This window comes from Anabrus simplex, chromosome 5 (genome assembly GCF_040414725.1).
Source record: "Anabrus simplex isolate iqAnaSimp1 chromosome 5, ASM4041472v1, whole genome shotgun sequence".
Taxonomy (NCBI): Eukaryota; Metazoa; Arthropoda; class Insecta; order Orthoptera; family Tettigoniidae; genus Anabrus; species Anabrus simplex.
The window spans coordinates 364,016,381-364,044,291 of NC_090269.1; the positions used below are offsets into that span (position 1 = coordinate 364,016,381).

A 27,911-nucleotide genomic window follows, 5' to 3' on the forward strand; every position below is an offset into this window, starting at 1 on the left:
GACTTTTGAGAATTCCCATTTTTGTTTGTGGGGTAAACAGGTCTTGAGAAAGAAGAGCACATCAGAAGAAGAAAATTGGCTTCTTTAAAATAGATTCAAAAGGCATCAAATAGGCAATTATACTTCAAATAGGCACAAACCCCTGCAATAGGCATTTATAGGCACAATAAAACCAACGAAATCTAGCTTAAAGAACCCTAAAATAGATTTATATCTCAAAAGCCTACGTTTTTGAACATAGGAATAAAGTAGGCAAATAAGCAAATTCCCATCTCTAGTTATAACCAATTCTCTGTGTTTTTGGATCTCTGAAATCTAAACTTGGTAGTGTTGTTTTTAAATGCTTTGTAAAAGTCTCTTGAGTTGTTCTGTTTGAAGTCCAATTCCATTGCTGTTAGTTGGTCTTTCATATGTTGTATTTTGATCTTTTTGGGGCCTTTTGATACAAGCTTCCTGGCTTCTATGAAATTGCTTCTATTTTTATCATTTTTGTTTGCATTCCATATGTTCCAAACTCTTTTCTTTTTAAGAAGAATAGTTTCTTCTGCTGTCTGTAAAATGTCCTTTTGAAGTTGTACCCATGTTTTAGGTGTCCTGTTTTCCAAGAGTTTTACTACGTCAAAATTTTAGGTTGATATTGATTCTTTTTTCTACCTATTGGTTTAGTTTTGAATTTAATGATTGACAGATAGTGGTCTGAATCCAAACTGGCACTCTTAGCAACCTTTACGTTAAGTGTGTCTGGTGCAGACTGTCTACTTATGGCAACATGGTTAAGTTGTTTCTCACCACAGATTGGATTTCTAGGAAGTTTTTAAAAGAATGTAGATTTTAGGACTATATTATGTTCTCTGCATAGACTAATGAGTCTTTCTCCATTAGCATTTGTTCTTCGATGAGCAGGGAATTTACCTATTATAGATCGATGTCAACGTTCTTTGCCGATTTGAGCATTCAAATCTCCAAGCAATATTATTGTGTTTTTGAATGGAATTTGTTCTAAGGTGTTTGAAACTTCTTGCCAAAATGTTTCTGTCTGATCTTTCTGGTTTTCTTTATTCCTTTATTTATTGGAGTTTTTAAGATTATAAGAGGGAATTCCTATCACCTGGAATTCTCCTTTTCAAAGTCACTCTTGTGATTGACATTGTTGAACAATATTAATCTTATTTAAGCTCCTTCTGCTTGCCTTACTTTCTTTCTTGTTCACCAAAAAATCAGTTGCTGTTATTCCCCGTTTCCAAGACAACGTTCCTGGTGTAAAGCCTATTTTGGAGCTGGGCAGACATAGCTCAACAAGGAGTAAAATAAAAGGGCAGTGAACAAAGGAAAGGAAAAGGGTTGACGTCTACCTGGGGCGCTTGACGTCACAATAACAAGATGTCCTCCCACAAAAGAAAAGGAAAGGTTATGTAATGGCATACAAAATCAAAAATTAGAAACAAGGCGAGACATTAACACAGTCATTCAAAACTCAATCACACATGTAGGGAGATAAGCAAGGAGACCAGAAAATATCGGATTTGGTACGCAATCTTATCACATGAAATAGAGCACCAATATTGAGTAGCTCCTCATATATCTTATACGACGGGAGAATCCCATCATTTAACTTCCGTACAAATACACATATTTCTGGGACAGGTAAATGAATGCAGTTTGGGTTCATAATACCTTTACCAAGCTCAATAGCTGCAGTCGCTTAAGTGCAAGCAGTATCCAGTAATCGGGAGATAGTGGGTTCGAGCCCCACTGTCGGCAGCCCTGAAGATGGTTTTCCGTGTTTTCCCATTTTTACACTAGGCAAATGGCGGGGCTGTACCTTAATTAAGGCCATGGCCGCTTCCTTCCAATTCCTAGGCCTTTCCTATCCCATCATAGCCGTAAGACATATCTGTGTCGGTGCGACGTAAATCAAATAGCAATAGCAGCATAATACCTTACCTCGGCAAAACGTGTGGACGGACATGCAGTGGAAACACGCATGACTGAACCATCAATGCTTATCAGGAAAAGGTCTCCAGTAAACCATGGCAAATAAAAGAAACAGGCACAAAACCAAATATCCTGTGTTGTTTATAATCAAGATACAAGGAACACAAAAGGAAAATAAACAAAAACAAGGACACTGCCACTCGGAATGGGCTGGCTGATTAATGAAAGAATTAATAAAATTGAAATGCCTAAAACACCTCACATAAAGGAATGCAAAAAGGAAACAATATTTCAGGTTTTCATGTCCGTCAATACACCCGCATAGACATGAAACAAAACATTAACTTTGCATGAGTTTAAGATACTAGTAAGTATAAATTATGAGACTTCCATCTGGAACTATGCCTTACATACCATTCTAATACGGAGGTTATTAGAACATCCATCCTGGTCCGATTATGAATCGTAACTTTCAATATAAAGAACACAATCCCCACTCGGGATAGTAAAAGATAAAAATCAGGTTAGTGAAATTCACAAAATAGAATAGCTCATTCCTGCAGGAGATCAAAGATCTTCTAACAGAGACAACGGAGATCACAAGAGCAATCTCACTGCCATCTGTTGTGACCACCATATTAAAAGTCTCACAACATTCGTAGGACAAAACAGAAAGTAAAGAGTTAAGAAAAAGTTTCTTGGCTTAGGTGTTGAGCCACTAGCAAAAAATAGTTCACCATACAGAAATTAATGAGAAAGCCTGGTGTTTCTCTTATGACAGACATGTCTTGTCCACAAAATCCGTTGGTCTGTGATTGGGTTTTGGCTCTTTTCATGCATGCTTTCTCAAGAACTGCAAGATTGGGGACATGATTGTCCTATTTGATATTTAAGATGGAACAAAATTTCTGTTGATGAACACGCTCAAGTTTCTTGATGTCACCTTGGTATAGGATCTTGGTTTCACATCCATAGAGTAATGTTGAAATGATGACTGCTTTATACATCATGATTTTGTTGTGAACTGTTAGGTCTTTATTCTTGAGGACCTACAGTAGAACCCTGTTTTAACGTGCCTGCTTTTAAGGAATTCCCACTTTTAACAAAGATTTTCGTAAGGCCCAGCCAAATTGCCACAAGCACAATGTTATTTAAACCCCCTTCTAACAAACTCTGACACAAGGGAAGGTCTGGTTTAAGGAATATATTTCACATAAGTTACGATCACACATCCTGTTGTAACGAAAATTTGCGATAAGATACTTTTTTCTAAACTTGTTTTAAATGTTAATCAACTTCCGTTTTCACATAATCTCAGTTCGAAGTTAACGTGTTAAATGAAAGCGCTCCTTTAGCGATATGCAGAACTTTAATAAATTGGTGTGGCCTCTGGAAATCACTGTTACTGGCAAGCAGCAGTCAGTATCATGCTAGACGCTGTTGGTTAGTTATGTCTATTGTACTGTAGGTAGTACTGGAATGACGGCTGCATGGGAGCAAAGCACGGTTTGTGATGAAACTAGCTGTATGGCCTAGAGGCATGACTGACGTATGCATACATGCTGCGAGGCACAAGTAACTTCACGAAATATAAACATTTAGGTGGAAGGTCTCTTACAAACTTCATGTGATTTACAGTGAAAGATATATTTCAGAATATTAAAAGCAATTAGAAACTGAAAAGGCTGTGGATATTGAACAAAATGAAAATGTATTCTAGAAAAAATTACGGAATAAGTAGAAAGTCGTGCCTTACCTGGCTAACGCTGCCTGAACCATCATTGATAGACCCCCAAGTGTACGTATACAAAATGTAGAGCTGTTCAAGGTCTACAAAAAAGTCAAGGAGTGCATATACATATCTCCAACCATTTGCCCTTTCGAGTGATTTTAGTTCACAGTCATTGGTTAAAAAAAATACCACTTTTCAAATAAATAAATAAATAAATAAATAGAGATTTTCCCCAAATTTTACATCCAAATAAAGTATTTAACCTCCTATAGGACTCGTTCAGGATTAAAATAATCTTTAAAATATATAATTTGCATGAATGGTTCGGGAGTTAGGACCGTTTTAAGTCAGGGAGGGTTGCTGGTTAACCTTAAAATATCCGTAAAAATTATTAATTTCATATCGTACAAGCCTGCAACATTTCTACTGTCATATTTTACAGCATCTATAATAATGGCAATTAATAATAATAATAATAATAATAATAATAATAATAATAAATTTGAAAATGTATGAATAATCCCATAATTAAATTAAATATCCTATGTCCAGTCATTATATGAAAAAGGAGAATCTTCACTAATGATAGCTTAATGGTTATGTCTCCAATGAGGTCAGTTGCCTTACGCTGTAGCCGCAGTGCTGTTACACCGGCTAGGCATTTCCGTCTCGGCGCACCAATGGCTGCTTAGGAATCACGCGTAAGGAGCAGACTCAAGAATATCCTAGCTTCATTCACTGTTTTTGTTCCTGTGTTGCAAGTTGTGCTACGAGTTATATGTGTGTGTGTGTGATAAGATTTGTACTGTTAATTACTGTGGACTACATTCATTATGGCTGCTAAACGTACGAAGCTGACTCTTCAACAAAAGATCGATATCATTAGTGATATTGAATGGGATAGCCAAATATCTTTGTCACAAATGGCAGAAAATTATGACTTGGCACCCTCTGCTCTGTTTAGCATCATGAAACAGAAGGAAACAATTCTGACCATGGAAGTGGAGTGTGGTTCTGGGGCAAAAATATGGAAGAATATTCGTTCTTTGCCGTACGAGGAACTTGAAATGTTTTAAATGAAATGGTTCGAGGAAAAAAGGATCGAGAATGCTCCAATGGATGGGAACATACTTAAACAAAAACTTTGAGAAGTTGCACTTAAGCTGGGTTTGGTCAATTTCCATGCTTCTAATGGCTGGTTTGATTGTTTTTAAAAACGGCACATTCTTTCATTCCAAACCATGTGCAGCGAGAGTGTGGAAGTTAATGATGATACAGTTGTGTACTGGAAAAAGAATACATTACCTAGACTTCTTGAAGGATATGATGCTAATGATATTTTTAACGCCGATGAAATGGGAGTGTTTTACAATTTGCTCCCATCCAAGACATATGCTGTTCGCGGAGAAAAATGCCATGGAGGCAAAAAAAGTAAAGACAGACTGACAGCATTGTTATGTGTTAACAGCGACGGGAGTGAAAAATTACCTCCACTAATAATTTGAAAATTTAAGAATCCAAGATGCTTCAAGAACACCTGTACACTCCCATGTAAATATGATTTCAACAAAAGTGCGTGGATGACATCAGGGATATTTCTAAAATTTTTACGAAGCTTGGATGCTAAGATGGGATCGGTGGGATCGGCAGGAAGGAAGATAGTGGTGGTGATAGGCAGATGTCCATCTCATCCTTCAGATACATCTTTCCTGCGGAATATCAAAGTGGTTTTCTTTCCTTGGACCTTGGTATTATTCATTGTGTGAAAGTGAAGTACAGGAAGGCCCTGGTTCAAAGAGCTATTTCTTTCCTCGAAAGAAATGAAATAAATTTGATTATATTCCCAGCCATGCATATGTTTGTAGCAGCATGGCAACTAGTCACAACGGATACCATTCAAAACTGCTTTGGCCATGCAGATTTTGGTGCCATTTCAGAAGTTTTTAATGAAGGTGACACTACTGATGACATTAGGGAAGATTGGGGGATTGTATCAAAGGACTTGAGTACTACAATATTCAAAGAATTTGTTACTTGTGATGATGATATCCTAACTACAGGTGGATGTTGGAGACCTTTGTGACGATGCAAAAAGGCAAAGTACTGAAGAAGAAGAAGAAGAAGAAGGAGGAGGAGGTCCAGGAGAACCAACTTTTGGGGCAGCAGTGGAGGGACTGGATACTGCCCGCCAGTACTTCTCCTCCTTCAACGTTGATGAAGACCTCATCAACAGTCTCAACCAAATTGAAAGAAAACTTCTTTGCGTGTGACATCTGGGCAATAGGAAGCAAAATACTGTACTGGACTATTTTAGAGAGTGAAGGATAATATACTTATTCTCACGGTTTTCATGGTCTATTTTTCACAAATCTCTTTAAAATCATGCAAGGCCTCTGTTCCTTCAGTTTAAAATTGCAAGTCAGTTAATACCTATTTCTCTTTTCCTTGCTGCAGGTTGTACTCCCAATGGTCCACTAAGGAATTTGTTCCATCTGCTGTTTTGTAAATATTTTCTGTTATTCTTGTGTTAATTTGAGTTTTTAGTATTAATATGTTCATTTATTATTTCTTGACATTACATTATTTCTTGTGATATATAGCCACCGAGCTTGATAGCTGCAGTCACTTAAGTGCGGCCGGTATCCAGTATTCGGGAGATAGTAGGTTCGAACCCCACTATCGGCAGCCCTGAAAATGGTTTTCCATGGTTTCCCATTTTCACACCAGCAAATGCTGGGGCTGTAATTTTATTAAGGCCATGGCCGCATCCTTCCCACTCCTAGCCCTTTCGTGACCCATCGTTGCCATAAGACGTGTCTGTGTCAGTGCAACGTAAAGCAACTAGAAAAAAAAAAGAAGAAGATATAATGCCTATTTTCTTTGTACCCCCTTTTAAGGAAGAATTGTCAAATCCCTCTGAGATTAGTTTAAAAGGGGTTCAACTGTAGTTGGATAGCCAATCAAATACCTAGTGGGCAGCGCAGAGTCTGTTTTCCACGTCCTCTTCTGAGGTGCATTGTTTAGACAAGATGATCTCAAGCTACGAAGAGTCTTCTAACTGTTTCAGAGTCACATCTGAGACAGAGACATTGAAATCTGCAAGGCTGAGCCCTGGGGCATGTTGGTTTTTTGTGCATTGATGTAAGGCCAAAATGATCATAATTATATGCCCTTTAAACTATTGACTGACTGATGCTGCTCCTCAGGTGTAAGAGCAGGTGATGCATTGTCGTCAGTAAGGGGCGGATGTTGAAGACCAAAAACTCTTCAAAATATTCAAGCAAATATGACCCAAAACTCTTTAATATATGACCGTAAAGGGAAAATATGACCTCACATTATAATTGATTAATTTAGGCCTGTAAATGAACATTTATCAGTTTTTTTGTTACATTCAATTTCTGTTAATAACAAAGTTCTTTTTTATCTTCAGATATGGCAGCACACGTATCCTGAAAAATCTAGAAATAATTAGCACCGGATGATGATCTGATAAAGTATTTAACTAGTTCTGAATTAGCAAATTTCTATAAAAATGATGATGAAAATATCAATACCTGGTCTTAGTGTTCCTTCCTGGCAGTGAAATTGCACTGGATGATCATGTGCATTTTCAAATTGTCGAACTCAAATCCTCTTCGGTAGTCAGACAGAATGATTCTGTACCTGGAAACTCAGCTCAACTTCACACAATGTTATGGGGGCAAATTTGAACAAGGTTATGTCCTCCAGAGAAAACTGTTGCTGAAAATCCCCAAATGTTGTATGCTGTCCTCAAAGAATGTCAATTATCTTACAAAGCTTAGAATAACCTTCATTTAAGAACAGCACTCTTTGCAGTTTTTCAGAATTTTTTAGTGCCCCTTCACCCTTCCCTTTCTTTAAATCACACTCAATGTTCTTCACAGTATCCAACGTGTCACTTAGTGGAAGCCCCACAGTTTCAATACGAGTAACTGCTCTTGGTATCACACCGAAATTTGATAATATGAACGCCAAATTTCTCACCAAGCTGGCAGAAGTAAACAAATTTTGCACAATCCTGACAGATGATGAATCGCAAGGATCAAATTCCTGAACAACCGTCTGGAAGGAATCATAATTGCTGCAGTAATATTGAACAGTGTCGAGCCAAGTTTCCCAACGAGTAAGTACAGGCTGAGGTGGAAGAGGCAAAGTAGGAGCAGTTTCTTTCAACTTTTGAACTCAAAGGGGAGCCTTCAGGAATATTTTCTTGCCATTTGCAATTAACATATCTACTTCAGTGTAGTTGATCTGAACCTCTTTGGCAACTCTATGCAAAGCATGTTGCGTGAACCATTTTTGGATAAAGTAGATTTAGTCCTTTGGCTGCCTCCTTTATATATGGGCAGCATCAGTTACAAGAAATAGTATGTTGTTTCTTTTTACCCCATTGGGCCACAGTAACTTCATGACATCCTCAACCAGCACTGCAATGGAGGAATGATTTACTGTCTCTAAAACCGCACGCGTCAGGAGAAACACATTACCGGGCTTGTCATCTTCCAGAATGTCAATAATTACATTAGCTACATACCTCCCATTTACGTCAGTTGTTTTGTCTAATGAAACGCATATCTTGTGGTTGAGAACTTAGATCTTATCTTCTTTGAAACATCTTCACAGAGACTCGAGATATACAATTTTCTCAAAGTTCATTCTTTGGGTATAGTTCGACTTCTATACTTCTCTAAGAAGGACTTGAAGCTGGTACTGTTCAGTTTTTTCAATGGAATATTTGAAGTAACCATCATCCTGCAGAAATCGTTACAGAATTCTGATCTGTTGCCTGACGGAACAGTAGCTGTACATGAGGCCCTTTCAAAAAGCAAACGCTGCCTATTCTTTGCTGCAGAAGATTTTATTAAGCACTTCTGATATTTAGTTGTAGCACAGTGTTGTTGCACATTAAAACGTTTCTGAGCACATACCCTCACTTCATACAATTTACAATATAATACCATCACCACTAAAATTCTGCTCTCCAAATTCCATAACCGGGCAAGTTGGCCATGCGGTTAGGGGCGCGTGGCTGTGAGCCTGCATCCAGGAGATAGTGGGTTCGAATCCCACTGTCGGCAGCCCTGAAGTTGGTTTTCCGTGGTTTCCCATTTTTCACACCAGGCAGATGCTGGGGCTGTACCTTAATTAAGGCCATAGCCGCTTCCTTCCCATTCCTAGGTCTTTCCTATCCCATCCATCATCGCCATAAGACTTATCTGTGTTGGTGCGATGTAAAGCAAATAGCAAAAAAAATATTCCATAACAAACTGCCTTAATTTCATACTCTCTGAACACTTCGGTATAGGTACATTGAAACTATACTGAAGAAGTGGTCTCAGAACAACAAGCCAGGCTAGGAAACATAAATGCCAGTTCATTAGCTATGTATGCACCCCAGGATGCCTTTCCCCTGAATATTGTCAGTCACTTTGTGCTTGTCATTAGGAAATTCCAAGAAGATCCCTTGTTCCTAATACCAGTTACCTGCTACCTGCCCTTTCCTCCATACAGAGTAATATTCAGTCCACAAATAGACTCCCTAACTATTACAGCAAGATTCCCTCACTGAATAGCTTGCCACAAAAATTCACTCAGTATGAAAATCCTTTGAATATGACAGGAAATATGACTTTATTGCAAGTCAAGCAGAAATATGACCAATATCTTAAATATGTCCAAAATATATTTTCAAGCAAAAATATGATGTCATTAAAATCTGCCCCTAAGTCATCAGTTTTCTGCAGATGAGTTATCGTGGTCACATGAGTTAAGCGATGTAAACATAGTTTCGTGAAGTCAAAGAGACTTCCCCCAAGGCAATACCTTAAATAATGCCAGAGGTGTTGTTAGATGTATCACAAAGCATGGCAGCCACGTATAGAGCAAAGAGGTTTGGGGCAAATATACACACTTGCTTCAATCCATGTGTACCACTAAGTAGAGAGAATGCTGCTCTTCTCTGCATTTTTCTTGGAGTTGCAGTGCACAGAAGATCATGTCAATTGTGGCTCTTGAGGCACAGAAACCACACTGAGACTCCGGTAGAGTCTTCTCTCTAGAAATGTAAATATTAATACTAAAGTTTCAGCACTTGGATATTTGGGAAAGGAATATGAAAATGTTTCATTTTTAACTTAATTGTTTTCATTTCAGCTGATGGGAGGACTTTAGCTGCAAATATGAGGGGCATTGGACTTACCAATCAAGATTTACCTGAGTGGAAGAAACACGTCATTGGTGGCAAGAAGAGTTCTTTTGGACGCAAGACAGATATGACTCTCCTTGAACAACGTCAGAGCTTGCCCATTTACAAGCTCAAGGATGAACTGACAAAGGTGGGGAAAAGTATTAATTGTTTTGTAGGGTTGGTTGGTTGGTTGGTTTAATTAATTCAAGTCTGCATGTTTGGAGAAATAGAGGGCAGTGGCTTATTGTAATGAAGATGTATCTTACCCTATCCTGGACTGATGAATAATATTATAAATCTGTATCAAAATATATTAAACAATTATACCCTCTTCATGTTTTTCCTTGGTAAGTCACTGCTCTTCATCTATTTCTTAAACTTGTATATTCCGCTCTTGTTAACTTTCTTACCTGAGTTGCTACCTTCCTAGCAAACTACCAACCTGAGTCAAAGGAGCTCTTTGTGTAGTTAGTTCACCACATTATGGGATAAGTCAAATCTTCCAGGCTACTCTATTCTTATCCTTTATTAGCATTACATTTCCACTGCTGCTTCCATCAGGGGGTACAGCAGATTGTTTTATTGTGATGTCTGTGCTATATTTATAATGAATAGCAGGCATAATAATGTTCTGATGCTAATTCATTGTGATGTTCCTCAAATGATCCTAGGGGCCAATGACCTTAGACATTAGGCCCCTTTAAACAACAAGCTACCGGGCGAGTTGGCCGTGCGCGTAGAGGCGCGTGGCTGTGAGCTTGCATCCGGGAGATAGTAGGTTCGAATCCCATTATCGGCAGCCCTGAAAATGGTTTTCCGTGGTTTCCCATTTTCACACCAGGCAAATGCTAGGGCTGTACCTTAATTAAGGCCATGGCCGCTTCCTTCCTACTCCTAGGCCTTTCCTATCCCATCATCGCCATGAGACCTGTGTCGGTGCGACGTGAAGCCCCTAGCAAAAAAACAAAAACAAAAAAAATCAACAAGCTTTTAACAACAACCAAATGATCCTAATATTTGAGGAAGAATATGAGGTTAAAATACCATACTTTCTCTGTGAAATTTTATGTGGCTCTCGCTTGAAGTTTGCAGATTTTGCATTTGCTATTTTTATGATTACAGCCGCATGTGGTCTGTGAGTGAAAGGACTAATATTACCGTATTTATTTGTGTAATTGTTGTCATTATGTTCTGGTGTTCTGGCCTTCATTTTTTGAAAAAAGTCTTCGATTTTATTCTAAATACTCCCATACACAAAAGAACATTCAAGACAGTCACCAATCATTACACGTATATTTAAGACAGATTCTGGCACATCAACTACCTGCTATGTTTGTTGCCTGCACAAGAGTCAAACTCTGTCGAACACTTTGGGGGACATCTTCTGCCTCCACCTCATCATCACATGGATTTCTGTCATACATAATATCTGCCACAATTTCATCATGATTTCTTTTTGCACTAACACATCACAGTCCACGTTGACGTAGTTGACAAGATTCATTTTTATTTTGCCACATCCAACATTTTACATAAACACCTCCAGTTTTCCGCTGCTGGGATCGTGGATTGGCAACCTTGGTCCCATAGCTGGGTCTGGCATTGCTTCCACGTACTTGTGTCATGTCCTCACTTTCATCTTTCCTATCTGACCACACTTGGTCAACACTTGTTCTCTTTTGACTCCAATGTTATTAGGTTTGCAAGGTCTAGAAAGTCTTCAATTTTTATCCCCTTCATCGATCTTCCCTTTCTTTTGCTGATGCTGTCATTCTTCAAAGGTCAGGCATCTTCCACATTCCTTCTGATTAATGTGAATAGAGCCTGGTTGCATAACAATAATAATAATAATAATAATAATAACAACAACAACGGCGTATAACCTCTGGAAAGCGTGGTGTGCAGGTCTTTCCAGATGACGCTCTGTTGGTGGCCTGCGTATCTGTGAGGATGGGTCCTACCTAAGATGAATTGTAATGGCACAAACACCCAACCCCTGAATCAGAAGAATTCATCAATGAAGTTTAAGAACCCCCACCCAGTCGGAAATTGAATCCAGGATTCCATGGATCAAAAGCCAGCATTTAGCCATCAAGCTGGACAAAACTCCTGTCCTCGTCCCAAGGTGGTAGAGATCTTTTCAGACGCAGGCCTAATGGAGGTGAGCTACATATGCCATTTTAACCTCATGCCAACCCTCCTGCCATTCTTAAATCTCTGGCAGTACCAGGCCTCCCACAATGGCAGCTAGTAGCACTAACAATTATGCTACAAAGACGAACGTTGCACTGGTAAACTTCTTCTTAAAGCAATAACCACACCCATCAGCAAATACAAATGCTGTATTTTAAATAATGAAATAGATTTAATCGAATAAAAATAATCAAACCTTTTTAGAGTAGCAATGCGTTAAGTGGAAAAGGCAAAGTTACAGCAGTCCAGACAAAGGGATCTGTCATTTGTTAAAAAATGGAGGAAACCCATTTTACACTACAATTATTATGAAAGCCACTTACAGGTTTGATAAAGAAATGTTTATAGCAGCTTGAAAACGTGAAAAATTTCTGTATGTTTATTAAAAATGATGCCACTTGTGTGTCATATTTAATAGTTTGTTCTTGGTTTATATATTATATGTGAATTTCATTGATTTAAAACTTACACTTACAGAATTGTTTTTAAAACACTGCATAAAATTCATTTGTCTATAATTTTCATAATATTTTGAGTTTGCAAAGTTACATAGATAGCCAAAATATATTTTCATCTAGTATTATTAATGTATATAATTTTTGCATTTGGGTAATTTCACATATTTTGACTCATCTATATTATCATTTTCATTTCATTCTTCAAGTCTGTCTATCACTAATTATTTTTTCAAAAAATGTAATTTTTTCTGTAAGTACCAAATGTTATGTTTTAGCATTATGTTGTAAGCAATAATTTGTTCATACTTGTTTTACGACTTTAGTAGGTAAATATATTCACTAATACACATTTTCTAAATGGGATAGATTAATACTTTCTGTTCGTATAGAAGAAACTTTGGTAAGAAAAGGTTAATATTTCATCAGTTTTGTACACAAATACAGGTTTAAATACTATATTACTAGGCCGCAAATTTAACTATTTCATTTCGGCTATTTACATATGTATATTGTTGCATAAAATCAGTTTAAATTAATCTTCTACACTCCAATAAACTGTAACACTTTATGCACATAACTAGATATAAATTACAATAACGTTTATTGAAGCAATTTATATCGTTCATAATATAATAGGTTTCCATAAAACTTGTGGGTGAATTGTAATGTTAGAATGAGAAACTCGCAAGATCATGATCATAGTATAACTATTATCAATTAACAAGTTAACTGGCAGTCAGAACGATATGATGATAAGACTTGTGATGTCTGAATATGATTTTATACTAACAAACTTTACTCCATTTCTCCACTTATTTACTGCAAAGGTGATCCTTTAGGTGGAAAAACAAAAATAACTAAAATGTGTGTGATAGGAAAAAGGTGCTCCTCATGTGTTGGGTTTTCTTCAGGCTGGAGGTTTCCTTTGCGAGCATTTATTTCCTGCTTTTGAGTCAGGGATTGGTCTTTTGTTAATTGGCTGAGTAAGGATTTTATAAAATCGATGTACTCAAAATAAAATTCAAAATGATGGAATTATTTAATGATCACTACGAATGTTTAAAAATAATTACTTTTTATTTATGAGCATGAATGTGCAACAACCATTCTGGATGAAATCTAATAGGACACTGGAAAATTTATTATAAAAACTGAATATTTTGTTAACCAAAATGAATTTATTTTGAATTCTTTACTATAAATTAATGAAAATTCTTTTAAGAATGTTTATTTAAGGCTCTTATTTATATCTGAATGTCTGGCTCCCAGGATGAATTGTCAGCATATTGGCATAGGGCCTCGAGTTCATTTCAATGATGGGCCGACATACCTGCCAACCCTTCCGATTTACCCGGAAACTTTCCGGTTTTTAACTCGTCTTCCGATTTTCCGATTTATTTTTACTTCTTCCTATTTTTGACCAATATAACTTCTAGTACGGCCAATACTCTTCCCCTACTATAAATTCTTGTGTGTTTGTGTAATTTACGAAACCTCATTTTCAAGAGTATTTATTTGATGCTTTATTTCGTGAGTATTTCGTCCTGCGCCTTCGTGTATCGTGTTTCCCGCTCACCACAGCAGCGTTTCCGCTTTATACAGCTGGGGATTCGGGGCGGCAATTGTCCTGCAAGCAAGACAGGCTGGCGCGCGCTAGCGACTCAGTTAATCGGGATGAAAGAATGAGTTTATTATTGTTGTTCGCGCGCTGTTAACATCGTTTCTGTGCGTAGTTTCGTTGGAGTTTTAGGCCCCTTTTTTTCTTGTACTTGTATGCTTTCCCCCACTGCCAAAGTCGTATGTTAATAATGTATGGGACATATAGAATTGTTTTGTATGTGGTAGTTTCGCGTATTTAAGTGCATCATTTTAATGAGTTGAATGTTTTTAAGTGGGTTGTGTCGGTGACAGTTTCAGGTAGTTCATTTTCTCGTTAAGGCCAAAAATATAACAAACGTTATCTCCAAGTGTTCAGAGATACCTATAAATTTCCGTTCATTTTACCGTCTGATAAAGAAACTACCATATTCTTTCGCGTAATTAACGCCCTTGCATAATTTACGCATCCCAATATTTTTGGGTCCAAAGTGGACAAAAAACAAATGTTCACGTATTTGACGCCCCCACAACTTCGAACATCCATCACGCAGCTCCGGATGCGTTTCGAAATAAAGATGTCAACTACTCAAGTAGCAGGCTTCCTATTGCGAAAGCGGGCATTCCAGATACAGGGCAACATGCTGTTATTAGCCGGCAGGAAATCCCACTGCACTAGTTTTACGAGTGTTTCGGGTACGGGACATTCTGTGATCTCAAAATTGTTTGTCAGTCCACAGTATTCGAGTAAACTGCATCATACTAACTCGAGGTGATCAGTTACACCGAAACATACGGGAAGAGGGCAGCGAGTATTCAATGCCCAAATGAAACGTGCGCTACCGCGGTAACAGAAGTGCACGTCAAGCGGCCAACATGTCTCGCAAAGCATTTCGCGGACCAAAAAGCGGCAAGTTTCCGCAAGTAGAGAAGGATCTGCTTAAATATATGATTTTGTGGCGCAACGTTGGATAAGCAATTTCTCACGAAATGTAGTATTTTAAAGAATGTGAAATAACCGCTGCACATGGAATCAGTGTCTCGGATTTGAAGGTTAGCCGAGTCTTGATTAATTTTATGAAGATAAATGGACTTCCTCTTCAGCGAAGATCATCATCATGCCAAAAAATGACGAATGATTTAAACCATTTTCATCGTTTTGTGATTGAGAAGCGTAAAGTGAGGAATATTTGATCTCCCTTATAGAAACCGCAGATCAGACGCCAGTCATTTTCCATATGCCACAAAGTCGAACAATCGATAAGAAAGGATCATACAGTGTTATCGTACGCGCTACCGGAAGCAAAAAACAACGATGTACTGCAATGCTTGCTGTAACAGCTGATTTCAGAAAGCTTACACCTTACATTGATCTAAAACGAAAAACAATGCCCAAAGCAAAATTTCCGCGAGTGATCCACGTTCATATTCAAGAAGAAGGATGGATGGACACGTCACTCGTACAAGATTGGATACAAACGGTTTGGGGTAATGTAGCAGGGTCCCTCCTTCGATGCCCGGCACTTCTCGTGTTGGACAGTTTTTTTGTCGGTATGTCATTGTTATGGCATTACATGAATTGTACTTTTATTAGTTCATGTTTTCACTCCAGGTCGTATTGTCAGCTCGTAATGGGACTTCAATCCCACGTGTCTAACTTACCTGATGCACCCTATTTGAATTTTCAGGAAAAATCTCACTCCGGAATTTTACGCCAAATGACGATAACCGCAAACGAGTTGAACCAGTTGTGTTTTTATATTATATTTGATGCATCTTTTAAATGTAAATGAATTGTAAATATCTTAATTCCTTGAATAATTTACGCATCCGAAGTTTCGCCTGTATTTTTCGTCAAAAAGTGCGTTAATTACGCGAGAAAATACGATATTATGCATTTTGTTGCGTGTGTCGGTGTGACATAAATATTATTATTCGTTTAAGTGTCATAAATGATAATGATAAGGTATATTTTCTTGTAACCATTTTTATTGTTTGGTAGTTTAAGATTTGAAATTTAACGGTCAATTCGCATTGTAACTGTAGATATGTATGCCTTTTATCTTGACCTTTTTTCACCTAGACCGTGGTGGAATATATGTGATGAAATCCAGGAATAAAAAAAATCTTCCTATTTTTGGTTTCTAAAAGTTGGCAGGTATGGGCCGAGGATATTAACCACGCTTGGTTAATTCTTCTAGCTCGGAGACCAAGTGTTTGTGGTGATCCTAATCCACCTTCACCTATACATCACACTACTAACCACCACAGAAACATGCAATAGTAAATTAATTCTCCCACATTGATTCGGCTTCAGGAAAGGCATCTGACATCTGTAAAATACCATAGGGTTTAATCCAAATTAATGACAATCCCAGATAACTGGGAAAGGCCAGTAAAGTAGAAGAATCTTGTAACTACCTATTTCTGAAACATGGTCCACACGAACTGATATCATTGTCAAAAAGTGAAAACTATGGTAAGTTTCTAGGATATGAACATTGAAATATTTCAACACTTACAATATTTAGACAATATACTTTATATTTTACATTTTGAAGCTAATAAACCATACATACATACATACATACATACATTATCATTATAGGCTGTTATGCCTTTCAGCGTTCAGTCTGCAAGCCTCTGTGAATTTACTAAACGTCGCCACAATCCTCGATTTGCAACTAGTGTTGTGGCCACATTTAGTTCTATACCTCTTATCTTTAAATCGTTAGAAACCGAGTCTAACCATCGTCGTCTTGGTCTACCTCTACTTCTTTTACCCTCCATAGCAGAGTCCATTATTCTCCTAGGTAACCTATCCTCCTCCATTCGCCTCACATGACCCCACCACCGAAGCCGGTTTATGCGTACAGCTTCATCCATCGAGTTCATTCCTAAATTAGCCTTTATCTCCTCATTCCGAGTACCCTCCTGCCATTGTTCCCACCTGTTTGTACCAGCAATCATTCTTGCTACTTTCATGTCTGTTACTTCTAACTTATGAATAAGGTATCCTGAGTCCACCCAGCTTTCGCTCCTGTAAAGCATAGTAGGTCTGAAAACAGACCGATGTAAAGATAGTTTCGTCTGGGAGCTCACTTCCTTCTTACAGAATATTGTTGATCGCAGCTGCGAGCTCACTGAATTAGCTTTACGACACCTTGATTCAATCTCACTTACTATATTACCATCCTGGGAGAACATACAACCTAAATACTTGAAATTATCGACCTGTTCTAGCTTTGTATCACCGATCTGACATTCAATTCTATTTAATTTCTTACGTACTGACATCAATTTAGTCTTCGAGAGGCTAATTTTCTTACCATACTCATTGCACCTATTTTCTAGTTCCAAGATATTAGACTGTAGGCTTTCGGCACAATCTGCCATTAAGACCAAATCGTCAGCATAGGCCAGACTGCTTACTACATTTCCACCTAACTGAATCCCTCCCTGCCATTTTATACCTTTCAGCAGATGATCCATGTAAACTACGAACAGCAAAGGTGAAAGATTACAGCCTTGTCTAACCCTTGTAAGTACCCTGAACCAAGAACTAATTCTACCATCAATTCTCACTGAAGCCCAATTGTCAACATAAATGCCTTTGATTGCTTTTAATAATCTGCCTTTAATTCCATAGTCCCCCAGTATGGCGAACATCTTTTCCCTCGGTACCCTGTCATATGCTTTCTCTAGATCTGCAAAACGTAAACACAACTGCCTATTCCTCTCGTAGCATTTTTCAATTACCTGGCGCATACTGAAAATCTGATCCTGACAGCCTCTCTGTGGTTTGAAACCACACTGGTTTTCATCCAGCTTCCTCTCAACGACTGATCGCACCCTCCCTTCCAAGATGCCAGTGAATACTTTGCCTGGTATACTAATCAATGAGATACCTCGATAGTTGTTGCAATCCTTCCTGTTCCCTTGCTTATAGATAGGTGCAATTACTGCTTTTGCCCAATCTGAAGGTACCTTACCAACACTCCATGCTAATTTTACTACTCTATGAAGCCATTCCATCCCTGCCTTCCCACTATACTTCACCATTTCAGGTCTAATTTCATCTATTCCTGCTGCCTTATGACAATGGAGTTTATTTACCATCCTTTCCACTTCCTTAAGCATAATTTCACCAACATCATTTTCTTCCTCCCCATGAGCTTGGCTGTTCACAACACCACCAGGATGATTTCCTTTTACATTGAGAAGTTGTTCAAAATATTCCCTCCACCTCTCCAGTGATTCCCTGGGATCTATTATGAGTTCACCTGAATTACTCAAAACACTGTTCATTTCCTTTTTCTCTCCCTTCCTAAGATTCTTTATTACTGTCTAGAAAGGTTTCCCTGCTGCTTGACCTAGCCTTTCCAGGTTGTTACCAAAATCTTCCCAGGACTTCTTTTTGGATTCAACAACTATTTGTTTCGCTCTGTTCCTTTCATCCACGTACAACTCTCTGTCTTCCTCGGCCCTTGTTTGGAGCCATTTCTGATAAGCCTTCTTTTTACGTTTACAAGCTGCTTTCACTTCATCATTCCACCAAGATGTTCGCCTTTTCCCATCTTTACACACAGTTGTTGCTAGGCATTCCCTTGCTGTTTCTACTACAGCATCCCTATATGCCACCCATTCACTTTCTATATCCTGAACCGCTTACTGTCTACTGTTCGAAACTTCTCACTAATTATATACATGTACTTCCATCTAATGTTCTCGTGCTGGAGATTTTCTACCCTTATTCGTTTGCAGACAGATTTCACTTTCTCTACCCTAGGCCTAGAGATACTTAGTTCACTACAGATCAGATAGTGGTCTGTATCATCGAAAAATCCGCGGAAAACTCGTACATTCCTAACAGATTTCCTGAATTCGAAGTCTGTTAAGATATAGTCTATTATGGATCTGGTACCCCTAGCCTCCCATGTGTAGCGGTGAATAGCCTTATGCTCGAAGAATGTATTCGTAACAGCTAAACCCATACTAGCACAGAAGTCCAGCAAACGCTTCCCATTCCCATTAGCTTCCATATCTTCCCCACATTTACCAATCATCTTTTCGTATCCTTCAGTTCTATTCTCAACTCTCGCATTGAAATCGCCCATTAACACTATTCTATCCTTGCTGTTGACCCTGACCACGATGTCATTCAATGCTTCATAAAACTTGTCAACTTCATCCTCATCCGCACCCTCACATGGTGAATACACGGACACAATTCTAGTCCTAATTCCTCCAACTGACAAATCTACCCACATCATTCGCTCATTTACGTGCCTAACAGAAACTTTGTTCCGTGCAATGGTATTCCTAATAAAGAGCCCTACCCCAGACTCTGCCCTTCCCTTTCTAACACCCGTCAAGTACACTTTATAATCTCCTATCTCTTCCTCGTTATCTCCCCTTACCTGAATATCACTTACTCCTAGCACATCCAGATGCATCCTCTTTGCTGACTCAGCCAGTTCTACTTTCTTTCTTTCTTTCTTTCTTTCTTTCTTTCTTTCTTTCTTCCATAAGCCCCATTAATATTGATAGCTCCAGCCCCAAGCAAAACATTTTAGACAAAATGCCTTGATCTGGAGTGTAGATAATTGAATAATACTGGAAAATTTATTAAAACAAGCAAAATTCACCAAAATTATTATTTTCATTTATTTTTCAGTAAATTTATTAACTGTATTCAGAGAGAAACCTTTAAAGATGGCACATTTTTATAGGTTAAATTCAGTTGTTTTATTTTCCAGTCTTGATTTTCCGGCCCCATGGTGTAGGGAGCAACATGTCCGGCTGTCACTCAGCGGCCCCGGGTTCGATTCCCAGCCAGGCCAGGGGTTTTTAATTGTAATTTATTAATATCCCTGGCCTGGGAACTGGGTGTTTGTGACATCCTTAACATTCTTTTCCTCACATTCAACACTACACTTCCGCAATTACACTTACACGCATTTTCCTCTCAAATGGTGAAAGTAGTGGCAAAAGATCTGTAGAGGTCAATGCCACGAACAAATATCATTTATAAATATATATATTCCAGTCTTGCTTTCATAAGAATGTTAATTTAATGGGATGCATTTTGGAAAATCTTCATGTACTGTTTAAATGTGTCAGATCATTTTATTTCGGGGGTTGAACCCCTCTATCTCCTGCCCGGGTAGGCCTCACTGCATATAATGACTGTAAAATTCCTTTTGATAATGCACAAATTCATGAGATAGTCACATTATATTACCTTCAGGAGGTGATGACATTAGGTGACTGTTGTTATATTGAATGTCTCTGTTTCTGTATTGCTAATGTTACCAATATCATTGTGTTATCTTTCTCTAGGCTGTTACAGATAACCAGATTTTGATAGTAATTGGTGAGACAGGATCTGGGAAAACAACTCAGATTACCCAGTATCTGGCTGAAGCTGGGTTCACTAGCCGTGGGAAAATTGGCTGTACTCAACCTCGACGTGTTGCTGCTATGTCAGTAGCCAAGCGTGTTGCTGAAGAATTTGGATGTCGACTGGGTCAAGAAGTGGGGTATACGATTCGTTTTGAAGACTGTACTAGTCCTGAGACTGTTATAAAGTAAGATATATCTCTACACTTATTTCTGTATAATTATTTATCTCAACTTACTAGAACTTTGTCTTAAGTGCTACACCTTCTATAACATGCCTACTGCTGTATGTCATAATTAGTCTAGGGTATATCATCAGCATTTTCTGTCTTCAGTTTCCTGGGTGTTGTGTACAAGCGGTTTCAGGACATCTTCCTTTTTCAGACCTCTCTTCTCTAGATCTGATTTTACTGTCTCTATCCAGTGTTTCCTTGGATGGTTAGGTCAGAGTATTTTCTGGCAAGTCTTTTTCTGTTTATTCCCATGTGTGTCCATACCACTGAAGTCTATACTTATTTATTGCACTGGTAATAGGACCTCAATATCAGCTATCTTCCTGTTTTGTTTTGATTAGTATGTTTCATAGTTCTAATGAATCTCATTTCTGTTGCCTGAATTCTGCTGTAGTCATTCTTTAGTAAATTACATACCTCTAAACCAGAGGTGCTCACGCTGGGCATTTTGTCCCGCCCGAGTTTGAAATGGAGGTAGAAAATAATGAAATAAAGAGGGTAGAAATCCATATCATTTTCAAGTTATGTTTTAAGAAATAAGTTATTTATGTTCATTGCAGTTTGTGTTTTGACTGGAAACAATAAAGAGTTAGGCCTACAACCTCAAGTATTTTTGTACTGTACGTAATGAATTATAGTTTTCACTATTATAATTTAAGAAGTGCTTGAGGAGGATTTCTAATATAATATGGAATTATTACAGTGGATAAGCCATGGCTTGTGGTTGCTTGAGTTTAAATTATCTGATAAACTCTCCAACAATCCAACCATGCTTACTGGGAATAACATCAGTTAGGTTATTTATTTGAAGACATACTGTACATGTAATTGGTAGATGCCTTTACATTGTTGTTGTACTTTAATCTTGGATAGTAAATATCTATGTTCTCACTCGTGATGGAAGTCGCTCACCATTTAGAGGCTAGCTACACTGGCGGAAAATGAAATCCCAACGCCAAGAAGAAATTAGTTTAGAAGAATGGAATTTGGGCTAAGCAATTGTCTATATAACATATTTATTTGATTAAAGTCTCTAGGTCACAGGTTCAAGTATGCGGGAGAAAATATGTGGCATGTTGGTACGTAATAACCACCGTAGTCGCCACGATTTTGAATGCAAGCATGCAAATCAACAACAGTTTATGCTGGTATTGGATGACACTGGATTTGTTGTCCGATAATGTCCCATACGTGCTCAATGGGCAAAAGGTCTGGTAATCTCACAGGTCAAAGCAACTGTACGATGCTCGGTAGAGCACATTGGGTGACAACAGCAGTATAAAGACGAGCGTTTTCCTGTTGGAAAACACCCCCTTGAATACTGCGAACGAATGGCAGCACTACTGGTTCAATCACGTACACATCTGCAGTGAAGGTTCTTAGAACAAAGGTGAGAGTAGCGCTGCTGTCAAAGGAAATCGCTCCTCAGATAATAAGTTCTGGTGTACGTCCAGTGTGTCGATGTCGCAGACAGCTTTTTTCCAAGCTCCCACCTGGCCTCCTCCTTACTCACCTACAGCCATAACTGGCACCAAGACAGAAACGGCTGATTATCTGATAAACTCTCCAACAATCCAACCATGCTTACTGGGAATAACATCAGTTAGGTTATTTATTTGAAGACATACTGTACATGTAATTGGTAGATGCCTTTACATTGTTGTTGTACTTTAATCTTGGATAGTAAATATCTATGTTCTCACTCGTACCGTTCTCCACTCCACCCTCCAATGAGCTCTAGCTTGACACCATTGAAGTGGCAGATGGCAGTGATTCGGAGTTAGTGGTATGAATGCTATAGGAGGTCTAACTCGGAACTGTCCCTCAGGTAATCGATATCTTACAGTTCGGTGTGTTCTTCAGGTGCCAGCTAAATCTCTAATGGCTGTTGCAGATCCAGTACAATCTACCATTGCCGTGTGGTGAATATGGTGGTCTTCCCTCTCCGTAGTTGCCTGCAACATCCAACTTCTCACAGCCCTATTACATGGCCTCGTTCGAATTCAGTAAGCTGCTGATACTGCCTTCTTCGTCTCTTTTAAGGCACGTTTGTCTCGCACATAAATCACACCAGTCGATGACTAACCCTCATGAAGTGTAGAGTGCGTATTTAAAGCAAACCTGCTTTACAAGGTCATGCTAATAGCAGCAGTCTTTGTCAACTAGCTCACAAATTTGAATTGGCGTCATCTTCTGAATTTTGTATATCTAGGACAACTCCTTCTTGGTGTTGGGATTTTATTTTCCGCCAGTGTATTATCATCGGACACTTGATAAGTTTTCCAGGAAAATGAAAAAAGAACACCATGAATTCGTCGACCCAGCAGAGGGAAATTTTATTGACACACTCTTGAGGTTGTATACAACACACGATCACACGAACAGAGCCATGTGCATCTGAGTAAAGTCTACTGGGCGTGCGCAGTTCAGCACTAGTATTGTATATACCATCCTTTTGCAGCAATGCAAGCTGTAATTCTCCCATGGAGACGATTGCAGAGGTGACAACGAATGTAGTCTTTGCAGAATGGTCTGCCATGCATCTTCCACCTGGTGCCTCAGTTGGGCCAGATTTCCTGCCAGTCGTGCAGGCCGTGCAAGACGACGTTTCATCTGGTCCCAAACATGCTCAATGGGGGACAGATCTGGGGATCATGCTGGCCAGGGTAGTTAATGTACACCTTGGAGAACACGTGGACGTGCATTGTCCTGTTGGAAAAGCACATCGCTTTGTTGGTGCATGAACGGTAGCACGATGGCTTGAATATGGTTTGGATGTACCGTGCTCTGTTCAATGTTCTTTTGACGATAACCAGAGGAGAACGGCCAGTGTAGGATATGGCTCCCCATTCCATGATGCCGGGTGTTGGCCCTATGTGCCTCCGTTGTATACACTCCAGATGTTGGCGTTCACCTGCATGACGCCACACGCGCGTACCACCATCATTGGCACCAAGGCCGAAGGGACTCTCATCACTGAAGATGACATGTCTCCATTCGTCCTTCCATAAGCGCCTATTGCGACACCATTGGAGGTGGGCTGCACTATGTTGGGGCATGAGTGGAAGACACCCTGACAGCACGCAGCCTTGCTTCACGGAGACAGTTGCAAATGGTCCTCACTGATACCCCCGGGGCAACAGTGTCCCTAATTTGTTGAAGTTGCTGTGAAGTCCAATATGGCATTTCGTAAGATGCGAAGATCTTGGCGTGAATCTGTGCGTTGCCACTGTCTGGACCCAGGCTGATGGGCATGTGCCCCTTTTGCTGACCACTGGCGTCAACATCGATGCACAGCTTGCAACATTCCACGGCTGATAACGCGGTTCCTGGCGTGTCCACAGCGCTGCGCATTTGATCATTGCAAGCACTGCCCTCTCGTAGTGTTCCGTGCAAGTATGGCAGGTCTTATTCACTTGAGTCAAGATGTCCTTTTTTCATTTTCCTGGAGTGTATTTTCAGAAATTTGGTGAACAGGGAAAGTCACAACACTACAATACTGTGCAAAATCAAGCAATAAACTTGTTGAATTGTGTAAATTTATTATGTTTTGCTGAATAAACAACAGGAAGTTGGGTTTTTTTTTACCAGGAATATTGGCCATGTGGTTAGGAGTGTGCAGCTGTGAGCTCGCATCTGGGAGATAGTGGGTTTGAACCCCACTGTCGGCAGCTCTGAATATGGTTTTCCGTGGTTTCCAATTTTCACACCAGGCAAATGCTGGGGCTGTACTTTAATTATGGCGATGGCCGCATCCTACCCATTCCTAGGCCTTTCCTGTCCCATCGTCGCCATAAGACCTATCTGTGTCGGTGCAACGTAAAGCAGAAAATAGCAACAATTTAAAAAAAAATGGAAATTCCTATCCGAGGAATTGTAAATCGTAGCTTGTATCTTTGTAAATTTTAACACACCGGGCGAGTTGGCCGTGCGCGTAGAGGCGCGCGACTGTGAGCTTGCATCTGGGAGATAGTAGGTTCGAATCCCACTATCGGCAGCCCTGAAGATGGTTTTCCGTGGTTTTCCATTTTCACACCAGGCAAATGCTGGGGCTGTACCTTAATTAAGGCCACGGCCGCTTCCAACTCCTAGGCCTTTCCTATCCCATCGTCGCCATGAGACCTATCTGTGTCGATGCGACGTAAAGCCCCTAGGAAAAAAAAAATTAACACAAAAATTATAATGTATCAGTTTTCTTTTAATGTATGAATATAATAAAATAAAACTGACTTTTTATATCGAGCACAGTATAAATCAAACCAGAATATTTTCTAAAGGTCGATTTTCTTGTGATTATAGTGTCTTTTATTAAAAAATAATGATGTGCTACAATCAACATTTCGCTGAGTAGTGAAGGAGAGCTTCGTAGTCACAATCGAACGTCACCACTCCACTTCCCTGCCAAGTGTGATCGCTCTCTTGCTTCATTGTGAAGTAGGCTTGCTACGTAAACTGCTGACATTTACGTTAGGCCAGCCCTGCCACACTGGGCTAGCCTCAACGGGTGCCCAGCTGAGCACCTCTGCTCGAAACCATATGTGAGAATTGATATGGAGGTGGTGTGGTACAGGGTTGTTTTTACTCTTTGTGATATTTTGCAGTCCCAGAGTAGGTTTCTCACTTGATTGTAAATGTTTTATGCATGATAATATTGGCAACTATCAGCTGATTTATGTTGTGTGTTATAACTAATTCTCATGTGAACAGTATAATACCAGTATAATAAGTACTTGTATGCATCACTGCTAGTAATGATAGTAGCGACTGTAGTGAGCTTTATGTATGATGATTTCCAACATTTTTTTAATTGGAGAGGTGACCCACTATAGCTCTGGATTTTCCTAGTAGCCATTGTGATCAGTGGAGTGAGTTGTTTTGCGCTGTGTTTTTGTCTTCTTCTATGAGAAATACCTTCTAACAAACTCTGATCAACCTTTAAAATGTTTTGTACATGCTGTTCATCTGCCTGTTTCGTGATAATTGATGTTTATGATAGGAGACTGTTAGAAAAATCAAGGTACAAAAATTATGCTAATACATTTTCTTCCCAGACTTTGTTTTAGATGAAGGGAGGGAGAATTATTCTCATTTACTGTATAGACAAATAACTAAAACTATTTGCTATAAATGGCTATTATATATTGTGAATGATTAATGTGTTGATATTTGTTCCAGGTACATGACAGATGGTATGTTACTTCGAGAATGTCTTGTAGATCTTGATCTGAAGTATTATTCAGTCATTATGTTGGACGAAGCTCATGAGAGAACAATTCACACAGATGTTCTGTTTGGTAAGTTGGTAATCATTATTGACTACTTTCTTACCATTTTATTATTATTATTGATATATACAGTCGTATCAGCACACACGTTTTTAAAACATAACCGGTTTTCGGACACTAAGGTCCATCATCAGTGTTAATATTTAAATTTAATTTCACATAAGTGTGTCGTCAAAATGAGTTAAAAATGAGTTTAAATTTGTGGCCCTGTTGACATCAACTGTAAAATGAGAAAAAAGAAACCAAGTGTTAAAATTATGAAATCAATATATGTAAACTTACAATGTTGTTGTAAAAATTATGGACGTACTATGTTAAGGCTGGCTTTCCTTCGTGCTCAGGCTGTTGGTCGAGTACTAACAAGCGTTCAGCTTTAACTACGGAACCGCACTGCAAGCACATGATGTTACGTCACCTCAAGGTTACGTAGTGAGCACCTGATATTTACGTCAACTCAAGATTGTAAACAAGATGTTGCTTGCGGCTGTTTCATTTAAAATTTTATCTGGTTCCCTAGTCTGTGCTAAAAATATCTCAATGTTTTCACGTGTATTTAATTCAAATCCATAATTACCTTTAAAAATTAACTTCATGTCCTTTTCGATCCCTAAAAAGCTATGGTTATTGTTATAAATGTGTTCCGCAAAAGCTGAATACTTGTTGTACTTTATTGCCTTAAAATGTTCTTGATATCTTTGATTTAAGGTTCGCCCGGTTCTACCTATATAAAACTTTTTACAGTCGTTACAAGTGAGCCTGTATACTCCCGAATTAGTATATATATCTTTTTTATTGACACTGTGTGCATTATATATATGTTCTGATATTTTATTTCTGGTTCGGAAAGCTGTTTTTAGTTGAAATTTCTTAAATATATTCGCGATTTTAAAAACTTGACTTCCAAAATATGTAAATGTCACAAATTTATTATGTTCATGGATTTTCTTTCTTTTCTCATGGTTTTTCTTTTTTTCTCCATTTTCTTTCTTACGTATAATATTGTCTATCATTTCTGGGTTGTAGCCATTTGCTTTAGCAATTTGTTTTATTATTCTAATTTCTTTCAGTTTGTTTTCATTACTCAAGGGAAGTTTTAGTAATCTACTAATGTAGCTGTTGTAAGCTGATTGTTTGTGGGTTCCTGGGTGGTTGGAATCTTTATTGATGGTAGTGATGGCCTGTGTGGGTTTCCTAAAAATATCGAAATCTATCCTATTGTTGGTTTTTGTTAATGTGAGGTCCAAAAAATTTAACTTTTTATCGATTTCTTTCTCCATAGTGAATTTAATGTTGCTGTCAAGCAAATTCAAACAACCCAGAAATGTTTCGGGAGTAATGAGGTCTCCATTTAAAAATACCACCGTGTCGTCAACAAAACGGACCCATAATTTTATTTCTTTCTGATATGTGTTCAAAATGGTTTTCTCAAGATTATTTAAATAAATATTGGCTAAGAAACCTGATAGTGGGCTGCCCATTGGTAAACCTGTGTTTTGCTGGTAGTACTTCCCGTTGAATGTAAAGTAATTATTTTCTAATATTAGAGTTAATAAGTTTATCGTTTCATTAATTTCTATGTGACTTAGTCTATCTTGATTCTTTAAGTTTTCTTCTATTAAGTTTATGGTCTCTTTAATAGGAATATTGGAATACATGTTGGTCGCGTCATATGATACCATTACAGTTTCTTCGTTTATTTCTGTTGATTGTATTTTGGAAATAGCTTCCAGAGAATTCGATATTGAATTACTATTTTCTAGTGTAATGTGGTTTTGTAAGTGTTTAAGTAAATATTTTGATAATTGAAATGTGGGACTGTTACGACAATTAATTATAGGTCTAACAGGGTAATTCTCTTTGTGAATT

The 27,911-nt window shown here is 38.5% G+C and overlaps 1 protein-coding gene across 1 annotated transcript in view; it reads left to right on the forward strand.

Moving 5' to 3' along the window:
• Window positions 1-27,911, forward strand: part of pea (ATP-dependent RNA helicase pea) — a 149,527-nt gene that overhangs the window by 66,034 nt on the left and 55,582 nt on the right. Inside the window, exons 10-12 of the mRNA XM_067147677.2 lie at window positions 9,845-10,026; window positions 20,468-20,715; window positions 25,936-26,054. Of these exons, the coding sequence (XP_067003778.2) occupies window positions 9,845-10,026; window positions 20,468-20,715; window positions 25,936-26,054 (549 nt within the window). The remainder of the gene's footprint in view (window positions 1-9,844; window positions 10,027-20,467; window positions 20,716-25,935; window positions 26,055-27,911) is intronic.